The sequence below is a fragment of the Coloeus monedula genome (genome assembly GCF_965178545.1).
Source record: "Coloeus monedula genome assembly, chromosome: 6".
NCBI classification, from domain to species: domain Eukaryota; kingdom Metazoa; phylum Chordata; class Aves; order Passeriformes; family Corvidae; genus Coloeus; species Coloeus monedula.
The window spans coordinates 3895942-3913493 of NC_138786.1; the positions used below are offsets into that span (position 1 = coordinate 3895942).

The 17552-nt window shown below is 42.2% G+C and overlaps 1 protein-coding gene across 3 annotated transcripts in view; it reads left to right on the plus strand.

Annotated features, from left to right (window-relative positions):
• Positions 1–17552, plus strand: part of NAV2 (neuron navigator 2) — a gene marked incomplete at its 5' end in the record, with an annotated part of 366989 nt that overhangs the window by 310097 nt on the left and 39340 nt on the right. For all 3 annotated transcript variants that reach the window (XM_082283277.1, XM_082283275.1, XM_082283276.1), the window contains 3 exons: positions 10344–10482; positions 15561–15852; positions 16777–17479. In XM_082283277.1, the coding sequence (XP_082139403.1) occupies positions 10344–10482; positions 15561–15852; positions 16777–17479 (1134 nt within the window). The remainder of the gene's footprint in view (positions 1–10343; positions 10483–15560; positions 15853–16776; positions 17480–17552) is intronic.

Here is a 17552-nt window from a genome sequence, read left to right on the forward strand (position 1 = left end):
GCAGCAGAATATCTCCACAAAGTCTTTGTTTTATAACCTTTGAATTCTTGCATTTTAACTCTTTCAACCAACATTACAGTGTTGTGCTAAAAGGTGTGTTTTATTTAAGACAAGGGTACTCGAGTTAATAAATATATAATGGTATCGTTGACTTGTCACTACTCTTTCCTACTCTTCTTTTTGGTTTTGGGCTGAGTGATTTATAATTTTCTTGAGGTGAGGCTAAGGCAACAGCATCATGTTCTCTCCATTTCCTCCATCCTAAAGGCTTCCCATCTCCTTTCCATAACAGCATCCCTTGCTGGTGATCTTGCTGGCAACAGAAATCTACCCTGGATAGATTGGAAGTGTAGTTTCTTGCTTAGTGAACAGATCTCCCTGTAATAGTGGAGATGGGCTTGCATAGTCCACTGACTCTTCACACTTGTAGCGCTCCTCCCACCGATTCCATTCTGCTCAAGTCACCTGGAGCCAGTCCTGTGGTTCTCCACGCTCCCCTGGGCTCCCTGACTCTTCACAGTAGTCTTCTACTCCAAGCTCCAGTGCTGCCTTCCATGCCAGACTAGCCATGGTTATCCAACACCACTGTGTTCTCCTCTGTTTCTGGTATTTCTCTTTTTGGGGTACACGTGTCATTTCTGACTCAGTGCCCCTCAGCACACAGGAAACTCCATGAGTTATGAGTCCACATGGGCTGTAAGTGACCAGCTTTCCAGTTCTCACAGTCTCTTGCAGGTTTTCTAAGGTTTATGGGTTTTGTTCGTGCAGAATGAGAATGATTACTGCCTCTGAGCACTACTACTCATGGTAAATAGACCTGGTGCGATTTCCCATATAAGAAAAAAAAAAATCCCACATGTTCTCAGAATGCAGAGATCTTGGAATAATCCTGTCAGAAAGTATTTGTATTAGACTAAAATAAGAGTTTGGAATGCTAACCACCAGAATTTTTTATCAACCAAGTATTTATATATAGCCATCTCTATTCTGTTTGAAATAAAGGGAAGTAATAAGCCCCCCTTACTTTACAGTGCTAAATAAAGAGGTCAGATTAATATTGCATATCTTACCTCAGTTTCTTAAGGTCTTTGCTGGAGATACCAGTGGATAAATTGCTATTTTTATTACTGTTCCTATTGAAAATGTTTTTCTACACCACCATTCCCCTTCCCCCCCCCGAAATTATTTTTTTTTTTACCAGTATTCCAAATATTTTGTATTAAAACATTTCAGGTATGTCTCCTGATGCATTCACATAAAACAATACTTGCTTCAGCATTCATATTGGTGAATCCCTCTATAGAAGCAGAGTAGGCAAAATACTTTTAGAGATTGCAGTCTTTCAGCTGAGATCAAACAGTGCCATTTAGTACCTCCAAGTCCAGGGTTGCTGACATGAGCTTTTACTTGGTGGGATACGGTACATGATCCGGAGGCACCAGTCTGCCTGGTTGCTGCCATCAGCGCACAGCTTTCACAGATGACCTAGTCCCAGCAGAAAGTCTTGACCTCTCGCTTTTTCAGCACTTCAGAGGTTAATTTTGTTGAGGGATCAGATTTCTTTCCAGGGGAAGTTTCTGATGATCACCTTCTAGCTAGGCTTTACTTTCCAGTGTCTCTCAGATCTGCTGAATGTGGAGGGCTCTGTTGGAAAACAACCTTGCTCCAACTTTTTTTTCCAAGTCTCTTCCTAGATAGTCAAGTTACAGGCTGGTTTATTTAGGGGGGGTATTGGATGGTAGCCTAATGAAGGTATCAACCTGCAAAATAAATCTGAGCCCCTTTCCTGGAATTATTCATGAGCAACAAGGTGGAGAAGTGCTTTGGCCGGGAAATATTGCAAGGTAAGAGACTTTCTGCACTTTTGAAAGCATGGGAGTGTGTTGCTACACCTTTGATTAAGGAGGTTTATTAAGCTTTGCAAATACTGGCAGCAGTGGAAACACATTAGATGATGGATAAATCTGAGCTGCTTGCTCCCTGCACTGTTTCTTTTCAATCGCTGTATGTTGCATGAAATCAATATATTTGTAATAGATTGCAAATATTTGAATAACATGATAGGAATTTTCCTATGTGAGAACTGACAGCTGTTACTGTGTTCACTTTTTCTGACTTAATTTTGTAATCCTGTGAGGTTTATTGATACCCGAAGGTTGCAATCTAGCTGGCTGTCTTTCCACTAGTGTTGCAGGCTTTTTGCCTCAGAAAACTATGGGGCTTTGTTATATTTTAGCACTGTAAGTCTGTTTTCTGTGCAAAGGAGGAACCTCTGTGGGAATGAGCTCACTCTGCAGGGAAACAAAGGCGTGTGTGAGTCTGTTTCAGGCCAGCTCCCAGCCCAGAGTGCACTTGCTTTTTAGTACATAATATCCAGTTCTTATTCTCACTCCTGTGCAAATTTCTGGTGGCTCTCTGATTCATCTGAGTAAGGTTGTAAGATCCCTTTCCTTTTTGGAGTTCCTTCCAAATAAGCCTAATTTTAAAGGCTCACATGAACCAGGAGTTATTGGTACTATTTAGAATGTTGCGGTTCTGCTAGGACAAAAAAAACTGCTTTCAGGGTTGGTAGTAGCTGACATCTTCCACGCAGCTCCATTTTACAAAGAATAAAATATTTTACTTGGTTATGAGTCTGTTTGTTCTGTAAATCGCTGGTGTGATAACAACTGTTGTTTTTCAGTGGTTTGGCTCCCTGAGGGATAGTGCTGTGCCCTGTGATCAAATTAACACCTTTTTTTATTGCCAAGTTCAGCTTTAAGGCGTATTTCAGCGGGCTGTCATGCATTAAGAAAGACAATTCCTGTTGTTTATGTCCTTTTTTCTGATGGGAGAACCGTGTTCGTTATCTTTGTCTCCATGTGCTCAGCTGCAGCTGATGCTGCTGTGAGACAGGAGCAGTTCTCATGTGTGAAATCAGTTTTGCTGTGCACAGGTTTTGGCCTTGATCGATTTATGTAGAAGCTTTGCAGTGTCTTCTGAGCAGGGAAAAGCATAATAGTGACTGGGAAGTGCCCTGAGTCTTCATGCATATATATCTTGTCTTCAGTTGGTGCCTGTGTGTTTCTTGCTTGGGGTTACAGTCTGCAGACCTAAAAGATTTGCACTGGTGTCAGTGGTGGCGTTACAGTGTTATGATGGATTAAAAGAAGATGGGAAGCAAAGGAGCTGTATTCTACCTGCCAGCTGCAGGAGGTTTTGGCTCTGGGGGTGTTCAGTATCCACCTCTTCCTCAGTGAGGATGTCCAGTGGTCCCAGCTGGCGACTTGTTCTGGGTGAGTGGGTGAGTGCCTCTGATCAGGGGGCAGATGGCCATGGGGCAGGTGGGTCCAGCCCCTTGAGTCTTTCAAAGGCACACTCAGCAGCGGGGAATTTAAATGTATCTTGCATAGTTTTGTTTCCATACTGCCCTTCATTCCTTTCCTTCCATATTTTCCTTACGTCAGTCCCGTAAGCATTTAGCTCATCTATTCTTTTTCTTCTCGGTGCTTAACCCTGTTTTTATTATGTTTTGGAGCCTCTGGGGAAGCAGCTGCCAGGTACCAGTAACTGCTGGTGAGCCTCTGAGCTCTCACCAGCTCAGCCCGGTGCTGGAGGAGCTCGAGGTGGGTGTCAGAAGCTGTCACCGTGTTCAGTGGATGCTTCCCCCTTCTTTAAGTCTTAAATTGTGTCTTTGTACGAGGAGGTGGTATGATCCAGAGTATCTGCTTTTGGGGGAGAAGTAAGTAAGTAGTAAGAAAGAAGGACTGGTAAGTAAGAAAGAAGGACTGGTAAGTAAGGCAGTAAGAAACCCACGCAATCAAGTCTTTGGTTTTCACAATTCTCCATCCTCTGGGCAGGCCGCCTTCTCTGCCTGCCTGGAGCGAGGAGGTGTTTGGGCTGGGACCTTGCTGAGAGGGAGTAGGAGGCATATTGCAGTGGTGACCTACACCTAGATCTTTGCCAGGGGCCTCCTCCCCATTCCCTCATTCCCTTATCCCGGGGGACTGCAGGGAGCTGGGGCAGTCCATCGCCGAATCCCCAGCGGCCTGGGCCTGACCTCTGGGTTTGTTCAGACCATTGCTGTCACATGAACACTTTACACAGATTTATTTTCTGGAAGGCACCCGAGGTTTTGTATGTAAACAAGGATTTCTGCCTTTTAATCGAAGACTTTTCTCTGCACTTCTTACTGTCATGGAAACAAAGGCAGAACAAACAAACTTTTTTTTTTTAACGTGGTGACTGAGATTTAGCACTGGCCTTATTGTGATGTGAAGACACTGACTTTGTTTCCAGATTTCACTGGAGTCATCGTAGTGACGCAGACATGACCAGGGATGAACATCAATCCCATGGCTTCCAAAGCAGGGAGGTGAGAGTGCAGCTGGCCAAGGGGTGCTCTGTGCACCCAGTGTAGAGCTGGTCTGCAAACAGCTTTATAAACACAGTAAGTCTTCAGACAGAACAGTAAAACGGGGAAATACGGTTTATAGGTTGTGAGTGCAAGAAAAAGGGGCTGGTAGCTGGTTGTAGTATTGTACACTAAATTTTGCAGACTTAGCTGGGAGTTCTTCCAGCAGCTGGGTCACATGCAGTGCCTTGCTTTTCTCCCCTTCCCCGAGGCTGTGGAGGTACCAGAAGAACCCTGGTTGTGAACAATGGCCAAAAAAACAAGTTCCACCAGTCAGGCATTTTGCAACTGAATACAGCTGAAGTGCTGCTGCTGGCTCGGGGTGACCCCACACAGCTGTGGGCTGAAGGGACTCTGAGCAAAGCATGCAGGTGAAGAAGGGCCTTTGGAATTTCAGCTTCAGAGCAGGATGGGATGGTTTCGTTGGAAAGTCAAATTGGTTCATGAAAATGTAGGATGTTTTAACTCCTTGAGATCAGGTGGATTTTTAGCAGGTCCTCTTGTGTGTGTGTGCTCAGCTGTGTTCAAGTTTGTCAATGGCTTGGTCAAATCCTGGTTGGATTTTAAGGGACAATGTAGAATCCAGTGTTATTTTTATAAGGTTATTAGCACTGATACAGGAAGATTAAATGAAAAGAGCATGTGCAGTTTTCTAGCTTCTCCAAATCTTTTCTTACCCAAATTTTTTCAGCACTGATTAATTTTGTTCTGTGAGTTATTCCCTTTACAAATAGGAATTTTAAATGTAAATCCTGAAACCTTATCTTGGATGAATTCTAAACAGAGCTTGACAGAGAGCTGCAGTTCAGCTTGCTGGCAGTAACCCCAATAGTCACTAAACATGAAAACGTCCGAGTAGCTCACAGCGCACTTCCAGCACTTTAACTCTGCACCAAAAAATGTCATTAAAAGGATTAGATTCTACTCCAGAAAGAACAACTGGAAAGGCTCAATATTCATTTTTTCCTGGTTTACTTTGCTTGGTCTGGCTTTACAAAGTGTTTCAAAGTAACAGTCCTGTCCCTGGGCTCCTCTTTTGGTAAGAAACAAAGTGGTTTATGTTAAAATACCTATAGTGAGATGTAAGAAGAGAGTAACTGGAGACATGGGGGAGGTGGGTGATTAATGACAGTGTAAAACACATTAATTAAATTAACTTCTCTTGAAGTGGATTTCCATCCATTCTTTTGCAAATGGGTATGTTTCAGTTTCAGAACAGTTTGAAAGGAAAACTGTGCAAGGGTCTGTGTGTGCTTTCTGTATTTCTGGCCCAGTTCTCACTACTGTAGGAAATGCCTGAAGAAAACAGTGGAAACTGTGGTATTTACTGTCTCATGTTCTAGCACATTTAATTTTTTCCTTTTAAATCTTGGAAGATGCTGTGAAGTTTCAATCATTTTGTACCTTGATCTTTTTTGCTGTTGTTGTTGTTGTTGACCTATCAACTCATAAATAGTTAAATTTTTAAATAGAAGAGGATAATTGCCATGTTTCCACTTGAAATATTGTAGAGCCCCAAGGCTCTTTCTTGGACAAGTGTATTTTTCAGCAGCTCGTTGTAATTTTGGTTTTGAGTGAAGATCCAACAAAATTAAAATCCACACCCATCCGTAGAGAAGGTGCATTTTCAGCCTTCAACAATAGCTTTATTTAGAAGGATTTTAATGACTCCTTTGCAAAGGGGAAAGATTTCTGCAGTGAGTGGGGCTGTCCTGAGGATCACAGAATGACTTTGCATGCTGTCCAAGTTGACAAAGAAGAGCCAATTCTGTGGATGATGATTATGCAAGATGGAAAAGTGCTGATAGACTGTGGAAAAATACAAGTCTGAGCCTAACAGCTTTGCAAACCTGTTTGAAAAAACAGCTTGGAGCAATTGGTCTGGTGCTGTATGTGGGCGATCTGTGGTAGCAGTGTTACATTAGGGTGAGCAGAGTGAGGTGGGGAGGCAGAGGAAGGTGCTTGGGGTGCTTGGTTTCATGGAGAGCAGGAGGCAGCGTCGTGGGAGTTTTAAGTGATGGTGGGAATGGGTTTTAAGTGGGTGGTTGTATAATTTTCATATATAATCCACTTTTAAGATTTTAATTTTTTTTTAATTTGTAATTTTCAGTAATCAAAGTTTCAGGTGACTGATCAAATAGAGAAAGGAAAGCCCAAACATTTCAGCTTCAGGTTATGGCTGAGTAGACTTTTGCTGACATCAGAAATTATTAATTGTACCAGCTAAATTACAAAGATGCTATCTTGGCTCTGGGAGCCAAGAGCACCATAATTAGGGCTGTTAGATGCCCCATTCTGCTTCCTCACTTTTGACTTTAACTATCAAGGCACTGGATCAAGGTAAAAATGAACTAATTTATGTGGAGGGCTTGGGGTGGTTTCAAGAAGAGTGTGAACAGATGCCTCAGTTTGGTGACAGGTACTGTCCCCTGGAGGAGCCACAGCCTTAAACAGAATGTGTGGATTCACTGCAGTACTTTTTAGCTGTATAGTGCTCATAAAGTGGCTTGCATTGGCCTCTAGTTTAGAGTTCAGTGAATTCTACCAGCTACTCCAAAGGGCAGCATCAGTAATTGTTTGTGTAGGTTTACAAAATTATTTTCAGTTTCTTTAACTGTTCTCATGTCCTCTTACATCCTGCTGTTTTTTCTAGCTAGAGTTGGAGCACTCCCACCCTTCTACTGAAGTGATATTTATTAAATAAAGCTAAACCTGTCAGGGTTTAGACAGATGTGTGGGTTTACACATCCTACCTTGTCAGAGCTGCTTCAGCACCAGTGTCACCAGCATGCCCACGAGAGCTGTGTTGCTTAGCTTGTGGCACCCAAAATCTATCCAGACATCTTTTTTCAGACCTCAGAACAGCTAATCTTTTTCAATTTAGTAACAGATTAGTAAGCTTGAAAATGCAGAGTTGGAGTAATTCATAGTTCCCATCAGAACATAAAGGACCTAAAAGGATACACAAGGGGAAGCCACAGCCATCAATGTATTCAGGTGCATGTTTCTACCTTTGTCCTCAGGCACGTGTCCCAGTTCAGAAGGGCACTCAAATATTTTCATAATGCTTTAGATTGCCCAACTGAAGGCAACAGGACTGGCTGATGCCAGAAAAACTGCTTATGATTAACATTAAACACATTCTTTAGATGCTGGCGAACTGGGGCCTATGGTAGTTTAAGAATTGTGAGTGCTTGGAAATAAAATGTTTCAGTTTCTATACGTTTAAGATGGGACTAGGAGTCACACAGAGGAAAATTATCGTATTTAAATTTATTTTTGCCCACTGCCATAACTCCATAAGAAGGAAACAAAACTATAAAACATGGAAGGCGTTGACCTTGTTGATATTATTACTGTTACGATTGTTATTTTATTATAGGTTCAGAAATAGAAAATAAGTTTGTTGCTGCACAAAACTTTGGAAAATGAGAAGCGTATTTTTTTACTCAGTAATTTTATTAACTGTTTTGTAACCTTATTTGTAGACTTATAAAATCTAGGAAAAGTAATATGGCTTTCAATATTTTGCCTTGTGATACTTAATTGCCTACTCAAAATAAAAAGGTGTTTCCAAGAAGTCTTTCAATCCTTTTCCAGATTTTCAGTGCCCCCCCCCCCCCCCATTTCTCGGTATGGGCAGCACATCTTTCATTCAGTTATACTGGAAAAGATTTTTCAAAACAGCAAATGAAACTGGTGTGTCAAATCTGCCTGTCAGGCTTTCTCAGACTCAGGAGGTCTCATGTTGTGAGTTTTATTTTCACATGGATTTCTATACTGTATTGCAGTGGATTCCCTTTTATCCAGGTGAAGGCAAATCTAGGAAAAAATTATCTTTTTCCTTTAAGTAGTAGCATCACCAACACTGCAGCATTCCCTTCCAGTCACGAGAACTAGAGTGTCTGTGGGTTCATCAAGTAGCATTTGGAAAATCTTCTTGGAAATCCAGGGCCTTTCCTGTAACTGGGACACTCCTGAAGGTTGATCAGAGTTGGCAGGAGTGAATTCTCATGAGCTGGAGAACACCAGATGAAGGGCAGCTCCATCAAACAGCCTGTGGCAGGGGCCAGTGGTGGGTCCTGGTCTGTCCCTGTCCCTCCCCATCCCTGTTCTCTGCCAGCAGAGCAGCGTGGCTGAGCATCCCAAATTTCCTTTCCTGGCTTGCTGAAGCTGTTGGTCTGAGCTTCCCAGCTGGCTTATCTGCAGGGATATGGGAGAAGGGGCACAACTGCCTGTGCTGACACATTGATGAGGACCTTCACTGGGAACAGAGCAGTCGGCATGGAGCAGCTGCCAGCAATAACCCTTCCTGTGACGTGCAGAGGAGGATGTCCCCGTGGCCACACTTCATTTGTGGTTCAGCAAATTGTGCTGCTCTTCAAGCTGTGCTCAGTTTCCTCAAAGGCCTTGCACAGATGTGGGTGAACAGAATACTCCCAAGTAAGAAAAAGCAATTAAAATTATTAAAGCATCATTAAAAGTCATGCAGGTAGGTGTTTGTAGTGCTAAGTGAGAAAAAATGAAATGCTTTTCATTTCAAAGCTGACAAAGTTTATGTAGTAAGGCTATAGTAAATGAGTGGTGAAGCTATGAATAAAGTTCAAGCAAACAGAGATAGAGGTTGCCTTTCTTTACACAGTTCTCTTAACACACAGTTCAGGTTTAAATGCATATATTAACTGCTCAGTATATTGGTTTGTGAATATGGCTTTCACTGCCCAGCCAAAAACCTCACTGCAATCTCTTTGTTACAAGTTTGTAAAGCAAACAGAAATGCAATAGGGAGGAGAGTCTGGAGCTCCCAAAATCTGAAGCTGAGGTTATAAATAGCTAGAGAGCTGCCAGGTGATGAGCTCTTACCTTTTGTAAATGACCTTTTAGATATATGTATATATATATTTGCATTTCCAGGAATAGTTATCCAGTGGACTGAAATGTCTTCACAGAACTCCTTCCAGGGCAATATTTCAGTCCCTGCTTCATTATTCTTGGAGATGGAGCACTTGTAAGCCAGTTTATAAATCTCTTTCTTGAGTAGCTTACTTTAACAGACATTTTAGGAGTTGGAGCATCTGGCTCCATTTTTAGATGATTTTGATTCTTTCTGTTCTAACACTCAAATTGCTTCAGGCGAGGCCTTTTTGGTTTTTTGGTTTTTTTTTTTTTTTTGGTGGTGCTTTGTCCTAAACTTCCAGTGACACGTTTCTCATTTACTGGAAAACGTTGAAGCTCTATCACATGCTGGAAGAAGGTAGTCCTGAACAGTAGCTCTCCTTGAAAAGGATGTGTGGTGCAGCTTGGGGGGGTTATGTGCCATCTGAAGGACTGAACTTTCAGTTGCTTAAGTTTTTTGAGGCTGGTGATGCTGTCGATGGTAGATCCAGGTTGTTGCCCAGGTCTGTGGAACACCCAGGTACAAAAAGTTGCTTCAGAAGGAATTTTTTTTCTTTGAATCTAAGTTCCATCTCTGTGTTACAGCTTAGCAAGTCAATGCTATGCCTGCTTGGAGGTCACAGAATCGTAGAATAGTTTGGGGTGGAAGAGACCTTAAGATCATCTTGTTCCATGCCCCTGCCATGGGCAGAGGCACCTTCCACTATCACAGGTTGCTCCAAGCCCTGTCCAACCTGGCCTTGGACACTTCCAGGGATGGGGCAGCCGCAGCTTCTCTGGGCAACCTGTGCCAGAGCCTCACCTCCCCCACAGGCAAGAATTTCTTCTTGATATCCCTTCATGCTACTGCTTCCCCTGCTCTGGGACTGCAGGCACACATTTCAGCTGAGTCAGGAAGAGCTGTGTCACTGGTGCCCTTGGCTTGGTAATGGCATACACTGGCCTTTCTGGCAGCCACAAGTGGGCTAAGGGCTGTAGAAATAATACTTTTCCTTTTGAATGATGTCTTGTCTTTTGACCCTTGTTTTCTACCTCTCTTGTGCTTTTTCTCCAGCTGGGATGACAGCAGCTCTGTCAGCAGTGGGATCAGTGACACCATAGACAATCTCAGTACTGATGACATTAACACCAGCTCCTCTATCAGCTCCTATGCCAACACACCTGCCTCCTCCCGCAAGAACTTAGATGCACAGGTAAGAGCTTTGGTTTATACATTGATATTTATTGTTTTCTCTGTGCAGGAGGTGTAATTGTTTCAGGCTGGCTGAATTTGAGCACACAGCCAGCATTCAGAACAGACAGTATCAATAGTAACCACCTTGTCATCCATGGCATTTACAAATATTTCCTCTGGGGGTGGAACCAGTGGCATCTCTGCCATAGTGGTGTCACAACAGTTGGGTCTTCCTAGAGGCACTGCTGCACAGAAAACTGATGTAAATGGGATTTTAGGTACATTTTTTTTAGGTCTAGAAAAGGTATTATGTTTTTCTCTTAAATAATAAAATACAGTAAAGTCAACATGAAAGTTTAAAGGTTGTTTACACTTCCATCAGAAATGTAAGCATGATATGCAAATAAAATGGATTTTATTAAATTTCCAGAGATGTAGTTAGTTAAGGCTTTCTGTGTTTGGCAGCATTTCACAGGAGGATAAACTTTGCCTCCATCAGCAGGATACATGTACATTTTGTGCTTGGACACCACACATCCAAAGAGGGTAGAACAAGTGAAGGCATCTAACAGTTTTTCATTGATCAAATAAACTGCATAACACAGAGATTTGCACTAATACAAACTGCTTTTTTTTTGCCAATTGCATAGAATTTTGTTTGGAAAAGTGCAGGACTAAAGAGTCCTGTTTTGTTCTTCTGCTTGAGGGACTCGGGTGCTGTGTGCCAAAGGCACTGAGATGTGGTGACCTGGCACTGCAGCAGGTAGAGGAGAGGGATGTCGGCGCGACCTGCTCTTCTGTTCCTTCCCTCTTTTAATCTTCTCCAGCCCTTTTCATTAGTGGACCCTAAATCTGTTTTTGACATCAGTTTTGATGTAGATGTGTGGTTGCTGTGAAGTATTGCTCTGTCTCCAGAGCTGTGGTGCAAGCACAGAGTAGTCGTTGTTCCCCTGCCATGCAGTGCATATTTAAGCCTACAGGGAGGGTTTCCAGGTAGCCTCTGGTTGCCTATCAGTGACTGCACAGGCGCTTGGAACTGCTAATACAAGTCCCATACAAGCTGAGAGGAGTTAAGATCTATCGAGCATGTTTGTCAGTGCCCAACAGAGTAAGATGGGCAACCAGAAGTATTTTTTGACAATTGTTACTGTCTCAACATTGTAATACTATTGGTGGAGAAAAAAAGGGAAGACTTAGGGAGACGTGACTAACCTAAGGAAAAAAAAATAGAAACTCACATGACTTCTATCTTCTGATGGATCAGATTCTTGGAAACATCTCTGAGAGATCAAAATCTGTGTTGACAAACTCCTCTTCCTCCTCCACAACTATTACAGTATCCAAGAGGGTGCAGACAGACACCAGAAGAAAAGCAGCTGGAGCTTGTTCAGGCAGTAGAGTGTAGTTATTGGCAGAGGAAGCTGGGAGCCAGGAACATACAAATCGTGTTTGCAATTTTTTGATGTCATGTGTGTCTCTGACCCACTTCTCTCCTCAGTTTTCATGAATGACAATCTTTATTCCAGGTGTTCCTGTTATCTGCAATTATTGCCCATAAAATAGTTCCTTTTCAGTGGAACAAGCTAGCTGAATCTTGTCAGCCAAGGGAATGAAAAGAGTTTGGAGTGCTGGAATGCGTAGCTTGCAGGGTTAATTTTTTGCTGCCCAGAGTAAACCTCAGAGCTCATGATGCAGTGAATGCTGCACAGACACATTTTCTGTCTTACCTGAAAGACTTCATGATGGCCAGTGCCCAGGTGTGCCTTCCCCAGGGTGGTGAGCCACGAAGGACTAGCACACATTTGCAAAAGGATGTGGACTTTTCTTCTCAGGGTGTCCCTTGCTTTGGTTCTCCTAAGCAGTAGGCACTTTTGAGCTGCTGTGATTCTGTCACATCTCTTTGAGAGAGGATACAGAAGTTGGATTTCAGATAATCAAGGAGGGAGCTTGAAGCTAATATATGTGCAGCTGGGAGTCCAGGCAAATAATGCAGCAACATCAAAGGGAGAGAGCCTGAACATGTCAGTGTCTGCTGATAAAATCAGTAACTCAGGCAGAATCATCTCTGCAAAGAAAGGCATAGTTGCAGTAGGGAAAAATCTCTGTTGAGAAGCTGATTTTTGGAGCTGCTGAATACCCCATACTCCAGAAGCTGTAGTTTCTCCGTCTTTGAGAAACAAGACTTAAATATGATATTAACTCCATCTTCAGAGACATTCATAGCTGTAGCCCCTTTTTGTAGCAGTTGTTTGCAAGTTGTTTTTGAACAAGCTAGTGATGGGAACCAGAATTTGCCTTCCCATGTTCCCATGTCCTGCTGTGATTATGTCAAGTATCAAACCTCTTAATGTAGTTTTATGAGTACTGGTGCCCTAGTATTTTTCCTTTATATTGCACAGAATTAGTTAAGTTACCTTTATCACAGTACTACATATAGTGTGCTTTTAAAGTCATATCATATGCATATTTTAAGGAGAAATTAATACCTGGTGGGCATTTGAAAGTAACTTATTTAACTGAAATAAGATGGGAGAAAGAGACCAAGTAATAAATTCATTAATGTGATGGTAAAAAGATTGGAAGATAGAAAGGTTCCGTTAAATAGAAAACAGCAGCACCCCTAAGCAGTGGTATCAAGACAGCTTCTCAGCAGAGGTGGGTTTGAGATGTTCACAGCTTCAGATTTACAAAACTTTCTGAGTGAGTTGAGAAATCCTGGTGGTTTACTCCCAGCTCAGGCTTTGCTCTCAGCTCGTGCTCGCTGTGTCTTGCCATGACCTCCAGCAAAGAGTATTTCCACTTTCACCCTTTCGGGTGGGAGGAGTTTCAGCTGCAATCCCCAAGCCAGGTTTCACTGTGTTTTGGTTTTGATTCCTTAGTCATGTGTCTGTGCTGTTCTCAGTGTTTACCATTAAACAGAAACATCTCTTGCCAGAGGGCTTCAAAGGTGGAGGTGCAGCATTTCAAAGGCTGCAGGAAAACTTTGGCCGTGGGTGTAGTAGTGGAACGAAATGGAAGAGAGCAAAGGTGGAGGACTTCTTGCAGTGCTGTTCTCTCTGGGGAGATTGTACTAATTTTACAGATTAGGGGAGGAGAAATAGAAGGTACAGGAATATTTCCTAGTCAACCAAAACTAGAATAAGGCCTTTGCTAGCAAGTAGGTGTATTTCTTGCTCTTGAACACTAACAGTGCCTTTACACAGTTCCAGACAAGGAGCTTGGAACAAGATACTGAAGTGACCATGTGAGCGATGGTGGCTTTGAGGTGGTTGGTTGATTTTTTGGTACTTCTTGCCCGTGCTGTCCTCCAAGATCTGTGAATTAGGAGAAGTTTGCGTGAAACAGTGGTTTTGGAGAGGCATGGGACATAGGAGCAGTCACACTGAATTTATTGCACACCTACTGATGGTCAGAAATAGAAAGGTAATCCATCAACCCCAAACCTGGCAGGCATAGGAAGAGAAGGGAGTTAGAAAGCAGAGATGCACTCAAGCCTATGCTGGGTTGCTCTCTTTGAATGGAGAGGCAGGGAAACAACATTTGCGTAGCACGAGGAAAGTAGAAGAATATAATATTATCTGAATCCATAATTCAAAATGCATGTTAGTCTAATGACTCAATATGCAGATAAATAACCCAAGCCCTGTTTCCCGACTGAAGAAAGACCATTGTGATTTGTGGTGTCAGCTTTCACACACTGATTGCTTAACTAGTTTTTCAGGCTCTAAAAAAAAAGTAATTACAGTAAAAAGCAGAGGAAATTCAACCACAGTTGCCCTACATTTTTTAATATTGATGGTGTGATCTGGTAGGAAAAGAAAAGTCATAAACTTGAAACATGCTTTAGGAACTTAATAATAAAAGCTGAAAGGCATGGTAAATAATCTTGCAGCTTCTCCTGTGCTATGTTTTTCTGATTATCCAAAGGGAATAAAGACTGTGAGCTTTATAATGCTTTGGGATCTTTAAAATAATTTCCTGTTAAATAAATTATTCCTTTGCCTACCACACGGTTCTGAGCACATTCATCTTCTGCTGAGGCTGCAGGGCAGAGGTGGCACTCAACTCCTTACCAAAACCCATCAGCCTGTACTTGGGAACTGCACAGTCAAGTGTTGAATTGTCAGTCTCTTCCATGGTTCTGTGGTGGTTGGAGAACACTTCAGCTATGAATTTTTTTTCCTGATCAGAGTCAAGTGTGTGGATATTTGTCGTTTGTGCCTGATCACAAAATGGTTGGTTGTGGTGTTGCCAAATTCACCAAATTTAATCAACAGCATTTGACAGGAGGATCAGAATTCTGGAAAAGTAATCATTGACAGTGGAAAGTGTTAATGTGTGGGGAATATATAAAATACACACATATATATAGGGTAATAGATTTAATTCAAGCATTTCTGAGATTTTGGTGAAGGTTTGCTGATGACAAATTTTTCTATTTGACATTGAGCTTAGCAAAATTCTCCATAGGAGACAATCAGTCTGTGCAAAGAGTAGGGGAAAAAACTGTCTTCAAGAGAAACTAAGATAGTTTATGTAGTGAAGTCAGTCTTGAGTATTGTTAGAAAGTTTTTCTTCAGTTCTTGGGTGTCTTTCTGCTATGCTAGGTTGGAATTAACAGCATTCCACATATTCGGATCTGTTCCAAAAGTTGCCTCCTCATGCTCTGCAGATCATATTGCCAGACAAGAGATAAGAAAGCAGCAGGAACAAAGGAAGGCTGGCTGCACAGGTTTGAAATGCTTTTCTGGCATTGCGGTAAAAGAGTTTGTCAGAAATTTGAGTTGGAGGATTATGAATGTCATGGAGCTGAATATGTCCTTTATAAGTCAAGTAGGGTTTTCTTCCCTTTATTTATTCCAAGGAGCATGGCCATTGTGTTTTTTGTATTTTTCTTACAAAGCATGTTAAAAAAAATACGTCATTGCTGGGGTTAATTTCTTGCTGTGACATTTCTTCATCAAGGGCACGTCATGTTTGTTGGTACTCAGAGATGACTGCTGAGCTGATTAATCAGCTTAATGGTTCTTACTTATGAAGCTTCTTAAAAGAAAGACTTGCTCTGAAAGTTGTCTTGCAATTCCTTATCTGTCCTAGACTGACGCAGAAAAGCATTCCCAAGTGGAGCGGAATTCCTTATGGTCCGGTGATGAAGTCAAGAAATCCGACGGGGGATCTGATAGCGGCGTAAAAATGGAGCCGGGATCTAAATGGAGGCGGAATCCCTCTGATGTGTCAGATGAGTCTGATAAAAGCACTTCTGGTAGGAAGAACACTGTTATTTCCCAGACGGGCTCCTGGCGACGGGGCATGTCGGCTCAGGTTGGCATTACCACACCAAGGCCTAAACCTTCAACCACCTCAGGCACATTAAAGACACCTGGAACAGGTGAGAAAAGGCGTAAGATGTAAACAAGCCAAAAAGTGTGTTTGGTGTGAAAACAGTTTAAATACTTTGCAGAGGCAGAACCTGAACTTCAGGTAATCCTGTCTGTATTTTTAGGCATTGCTTTAACCTAAGCAGCATCTCGTACTTCCACATTTCTATTTCTATCTGAAAAATGTGTATTTCAGATTGGTAAAACCTGCCAGTTGTTTTCATGGCAACTCTGGTCTTAAGCCAAGCTATTTATTTGGCACAGTATTGCTGTGTGAAGAATAAATAATATAATTTTAGTTTTTGAAGTCACTGTTAACCAAGAACATATAATATATGTGGTTGAGGAGATTTTTTCCCCCCCCTTACTAAACAAGCATGTTCATTTATACTAAACATGATTCCTGGCTTTTCTTGTAAGTGTATTAATGATTTTAGCACTTGCAGATGAGTGAATGAAAATTGATTGAATTTGCATAATCAAGCAATGTAATTCAATACCTCTCTTTTTATTAGGTCTTGTACACAATCATTTATGAAAAAGTTAAAGTTAGATACTGTCTTGAACAATACAAATGCTTGAACGATGCCTTTTAGGGAAATTTTACTAACAGCCTAACACTACTAGTGTCTAATGATAAAAATGATCAATCTGTGGTAGCTACAGTGGGAAACTTTTTTTTCTTATCTGTCACTATTACATAAGACTATTCTGCTTTTCATATTCTCGAGGGCAAAGACTCCACATACTTGCTTTGGCAAGTCTGCATGTGTAACTCACTAGAGTGGCATGTAAGTTCAGTGCAGACTAGATCATAACTTTGAACCGCACTGCAGTGGCTAACACGCTTTTGCTTTTCATGCTGCTTTGAGTTTCATCATTTGCTTGATGTTTTCAAGTCATTAAATATTAGAATTCTTTTTCTATTTTTGTAGGGAAAACTGATGACGCCAAGGTATCAGAAAAGGGTAGACTATCTCCTAAAGCTGGACATGTTAAACGTTCCCCATCAGATGCAGGACGCAGCAGTGGTGATGAATCCAAAAAGCTTCCCACAAGTAACTCTAGGACAGCTGCTGCTAATGCTAATGCATTTGGATTTAAGAAACAGAGCGGGTCAGCCGTAGGCATGACCATAATCACTGCCAGTGGGGCAACTCTCACCAGTAGATCGGCTACCTTGGGAAAGATCCCCAAGTCATCTGGACTCATGGGTAGGACCACTGGTCGGAAGACTAGTGTTGATGGCTCCCAGAACCAGGATGATGGCTACTTAGCACTTAGTGCACGAACTAATCTTCAGTACCGTAGCTTACCCCGGCCCAGTAAATCCAGTAGCAGAAGTGGAGCTGGGAATAGATCTAGCACAAGTAGCATAGACTCCAACATAAGCAGCAAGTCAGCTGGGTTGCCTGTCCCTAAAATCAGAGAGCCTGCCAAGGTAATCCTTGGAAGCTCTCTGCCAGGATTAGTCAATCAGACTGATAAAGAGAAAGGGATTTCGTCTGACAACGAAAGCGTGGCTTCATGTAATTCTGTTAAAGTGAACCCTGCATCACAGACTGCTGCTAGCGGAGCTCAGAGTACCCACCAGCAAGGAGTCAAGTACCCCGATGTGGCCTCTCCCACTCTGCGCAGGTAGGCAACAAATTCCTCGGTTGTGCAGTGGTGTTAGTGGGAGCTGAATGAGCAGGACTCTTCCAGCTAGGCC